General features: G+C 43.8%; 1 protein-coding gene across 1 annotated transcript; it reads left to right on the top strand.

The window, feature by feature from the left end:
* The first annotated feature begins 1,027 nt into the window (after positions 1–1,027).
* LOC122643384 (extensin-2-like) lies at positions 1,028–2,674 on the top strand. Its single transcript, XM_043837009.1, is given in 1 exon segment — positions 1,028–2,674. A coding segment is annotated over 1 exon segment (1,647 nt).
* Positions 2,675–5,417: the final 2,743 nt, after the last annotated feature.

Below are 5,417 nucleotides of genomic sequence, written 5' to 3'. Positions count from 1 at the left end.
ATCTGAGACACCGACCTGATCCCGATACCAAGATTATGAACCTTGATTAGTACCCTTCTAGTCAATTGTAGGGCTGTCAAAGTGATCATGACATACATCTTAAAGTACCCTTATCCCTTCCTCCCCCACCCAACCCCCCCGGCCCAAAAAAAAAAGCCCGACCATATATGGCACTATCAGATGGATAGATAAAAAGAAAGAAAAGAAGTAAAATAAAATAAAGTGAAGGGATTCATTCCCTCATTGGTCGGTGGAGCATAAAGATTTATGGGCAAAATAAGAAGAGAAAATAGAAAAGGAATGTAGTTTCGATGATTCGTCAAATAGGGGACCGATTTTATTCCATTTGACTTTGGAGTGGTCTAGTACCCTAGGCCATGGTGTCAGATAGTTGGTCGGCGAGCTAGAAAACTTTCTTCTAAACAAAGAAAATAAATTAAAATTTAAATGAAAAATAAAAAATCCATCAAAGTCCACCTCCCCTCCCCTTCCACCCGAAAAAAAAAAAAAAAAAAAAACTATCACCAGGTCTAGTACGTTGACCAGGTATATATGTCTCTCTTATTGTAATATTGCAGAAAAGAAATTTTAATTTTGAAAAATAATAAAATAGAGGCCGGCTTGATGAATTCAATAGAATTGGAAGAAGCACCAATAGGTTTGCTTCTTGCATTGATATGGATGATCCGAAGGAATATTGAAAGATAATTGTTGTTAGGTTAGAGAGAAAAGACGTGTTGATGAGTTGAAAACTGTAGCAGAAAGACAACTGGAGTATCCCAATTCTTAAAGCTGATAATACTCCAGGCTGTTAACTTCACTAAACAATTGTACCTCTTCATAGAGGAGTACTATATAAAGGTTTAGGTCCCTTCCTTCTAACCATTCAACTCACAAGGTTGTAGTTTCAAGTTACCTTGTAATATTTTGGATGGTGATTGGAGGATTCGAGTTGCCGGAGATGAAGAGGCCAGAGAGGGCGAGGCAATGGCCTTGCCTAGTATATGTTCTAGCATTTTGCTTGATGATGGCAACCAATGTGGCTGCATCAGTTAAGCTTTACGAAGATCATGGTGGAGATCAAGGTGGAAGTTATGGTGGAAATCAAGGTAGAAATTATGGTGGAGATCATGGTGGAGAAAACGAGAAGTACCAAACTCACAAGGATCACAATGATCAACCACCGGAGGAGGAGCATCCCTGGCACGACAAGTCACCTCCATACTACTACGAGTCTCCGCCACCACCATCTTCATCACCTCCATCTCCAGACTGTAACACGTCGCCACCACCACCATCTCCATCACCTCCACGTCCATACTACTACACGTCGCCACCTCCACCATCACCGTCTCCACCACCTCCTTATTACTATAAATCACAACCCCCACCTTCACCATCTCCACCACCTCCTTATTACTATAAATCACCACCTCCACCATCACCATCTCCTCCTCCTCCATACTATTACAACTCTCCACCTCCACCATCACCCTCCCCACCTCCTCCTTACCTCTACAAGTCACCGCCCCCGCCATCTCCATCTCCTCCTCCACCTTATTATTACAATTCTCCACCACCACCATCTCCATCCCCACCTCCTCCTTACTACTATAAATCACCGCCACCCCCATCTCCATCACCTCCACCTCCCTATTACTACAAATCACCACCGCCACCATCACCTTCTCCTCCTCCACCATATTACTACAAATCCCCACCACCACCATCACCTTCTCCTCCTCCTCCATATTACTACAAGTCACCACCACCACCATCACCTTCTCCTCCTCCTCCATATTACTATAAGTCACCACCTCCACCATCACCATCTCCACCACCTCCTTATTTCTACAAATCACCACCACCACCATCACCATCCCCTCCTCCTCCATACTACTATAAGTCCCCACCTCCACCATCACCATCCCCTCCTCCTCCATACTACTATAAGTCACCACCACCACCATCACCATCCCCACCACCCCCTTACTACAAATCACCACCACCATCACCACCATCCCCACCACCACCCTCACCATCCCCTCCTCCTCCATACTACTATAAGTCCCCACCTCCACCATCACCATCCCCTCCTCCTCCATACTACTATAAGCCACCACCACCACCATCACCATCCCCACCACCACCACCACCCTCACCATCCCCTCCTCCTCCATACTACTATATGTCCCCACCTCCACCATCACCATCCCCTCCTCCTCCATACTACTATAAGTCACCACCACCACCATCACCATCCCCACCACCTCCTTACTACAAATCACCACCACCACCATCACCATCCCCTCCTCCTCCATACTATTATAAGTCCCCAAAGCCACCATCGCCATCACCTCCTCCTCCATACTATTACAAGTCTCCACCCCCACCATCACCATCCCCACCTCCTCCTTACTACTACAAGTCACCACCCCCTCCATCTTCTCCTCCTCCTTACGTCTACATATACAGTTCTCCACCTCCACCATGATCACCAGCCCCATCTCCTCTTCCCCCATACTTCTATAAGTCAGCACCTCCACCATCTCCATTACCTCCACCACGCCTTCTTTATGGTATCCACCACCTTATTACTACTAGTCTTGCCTACTTTGAACCCCTCAATAGTCATCCATATTACTATAAATTACCTCATCCATATAAATGCTAATTGCCACCTCTTCCGTGCTACTACAAATCCATCCACCATCATGCTCATTACCTCACATAGGTTACATTAAGTCTCTACTGTTGCCTTGAACAAGGCTCCCATTCTTTCTCCTACAAGTCACCTTCATTTCCCAAATTCTATTAAATGAAAATGGAGGTCGCATAAGTCATTTTTGCAATCTATGAGCAGGCAAGGGTGGATTCAAGAATAGAAAGTCATACGTGGCAACTATCACTTTGTAATAGATGTATTCGTTTGTTTGTGTACCATATTCCAAATCCCTTTACTTTGTAACTGTAAGATATTTCTAAGTAATTTGCGCACTTCTCAGTCATTTAATTATATTTCCTGTTAATTTGGTGCACTTGTGAACTTTTATGGATAATAGATCAACATGGGACTTGGGCTCGCAAGGGTTAGATCCATTTTCAAATTTAGGTCACATAAGTTTTGGCTACATATAACATGGAGCAAATGACTGCCACATGAAAGATTAGATAGGGTTGAAGTTTTGTAGAAAGGTAGACCCAAGATCCCCTGCTCACATACCAAGTTTCAACATGGATGGAGATTGACAAAATAAAGCATTAAAATTTCAGGACTACCAAGAAGATCGATGCACAAATTACCAAAGAGATGCATAAATAGACATTCATGGGAGAATATGACTTTACATGGGGAGCTAAATGACGTACTGAATATGAGCTTTAAATTTGACACATAGTAATCCAGATCATTTCCTATAATATCCATATGGTCAACATGTTGAATTGTGTCCATCAAATTAATTTTTATATGTTTTTAAGTTAATTATTCTACCTAGAAAAAAAACTTAATTACTTTGCATTATTTTATAGGAAGTTGTTGTCTTTGGATTTTAACCTCAAATTTGTTCATGGTTAAGTACATAATAGGGCATTCTGTTCATACGGTCTTCACCCAATGTATTCTTAGGAATGGTGATTCCAAAACACGAGTGCGTGTACATATGTGTGTACATTGACTGGTTCATATGAGAATTATGAATGGAATGTTAGTTTATTTAGGAATAAGATTTTCATTTGTAACTTACAATTGGTCTCTGGACTTTTTTTTTTTGCTAAAGGTCAGCAAAAATTGTATTAAAAGAAAAAGAGAATACAAGAAAAAAGACCAGGCATACCCAATCAGATACAAGCAACAAAGAGAGGACATGGTCCTCACACAAACCACCCAACCCCAGTCAAATCAGCTAGCTAAATCTGAATTTCTGCCGCCCCAGAGCATCATCTAACTAAAGGCTATTTAAGGAAGAGGGGAGGACTGCGTCCCAAAAAGCTATACAAGCACCTTTAGCCAAGTACTTGGCATGGAAATCGGTCACATGATTTGCTTCACGGAAGCAATGACTGATCTTCCAATCAATGGAATTCAAGAAAAGGCCAAATAGAAAGCCACAACTGACTCACCTACCAAGGAATGGACCTCCCACGAAAAACCATCCATCCAGGCTGTCGCTGAGTCACATTCAATCCACAAACGGGTGACGCCCTTCTCCTTGGCAAGGAGAATCCCATGGAGATTGGCCAAGAACTCTGCCAAATAATTAGTAGAAATCTCGAAAAAAATGCCAAAGGCCCCAATAGGAGCAGCATGGTCATCACGCAAAATCCCACCAGCCCTAGCGCTACCTGGGTTTCCAAGAGAACACCCATCCGCATTCAGCTTAACCTAGCCTGCAGGCGGTCTACTCCATCACACCTCCTGAACAACCTGCCGCAGACGGGTAATAATAGGAATTTGGAGGAGACGGGAACACAACAAATCTGATTGGTTAGTCACCGGCCGTTTGAAGGAGAAGGCGATCTCCTTGATGGAGGTGATCAAGGCACGGAAGGAAGCAGCTTGCTGTCTCTCTTTAGTCTCAAACAACTTGCTATTACGCTCTCCCCAGATTAAAAAAGGAATAAGAACATCCCCCACAGTCCAAGCATCCGACATAGGCACCACCTTAAACTTAGAAGACTACCAAGCTAGCAACTCCTCATAAGATGAGACAGCAGGCCAATAAACACAAAAAAAATTCAAAAAATACTTCCATAGGCCAAGAGAGTAGTCACAGTTGAAAAACAGATGAGAAAGGGATTCCGAAGCACCACAACAAAGAACACACCTGGAGGCGAGATGGAAACCTTTCGAGTAGGGATTTTACGAAGAACCAATCTCCAAGCAAAGAGAGAGTGGCGAGGGAGCAAAGCTTTGTTCCAAATCACCTTACCCCAAGGAACGCAGGGGTGTTTATTGCGAACACAGTCCCAAGCAGACCAAGAACTAAAATTCCCAGAAATGGAGGGACCCCAACAACACACATTAGCGACATTGGAGGGGGGGGAGGGCACTTTCCGGATGTCTTCAAAGGACCTCTTAAGAACCTTAGCTTGCACCGGAGGGAGAGACCAAGAAGAGTCCTTCATGACATCATAGACCCTCGCCTTCTTGTCAATGAACCAGTCCTTTGGCAAGCCTGAGGCCTCGACAATCGAAGAACTCCCAAACCAGTGATCTTTCCAAAAATTAATAGAGCTTCCATCGCCAACAATCCACCTTTCATGGCGTTGCACTACAGACCAAACTCTTCTAATTCTCGGCCAAATGGAAGAGGGAGAGGAAGGGATTTTAAGATCCTCGCTGCCATCCATAAACCTGCCACGCAAGAACTTACTGACCAAGGAGTTCTCATGCTTAATGGACCACCAATTTACAG

Source organism: Telopea speciosissima, chromosome 10, assembly GCF_018873765.1.
Source record: "Telopea speciosissima isolate NSW1024214 ecotype Mountain lineage chromosome 10, Tspe_v1, whole genome shotgun sequence".
NCBI lineage: Eukaryota > Viridiplantae > Streptophyta > Magnoliopsida > Proteales > Proteaceae > Telopea > Telopea speciosissima.
The sequence above is the reverse complement of the archived record's forward strand: the minus strand, read 5'-3'. Positions and strand labels throughout refer to the sequence as shown.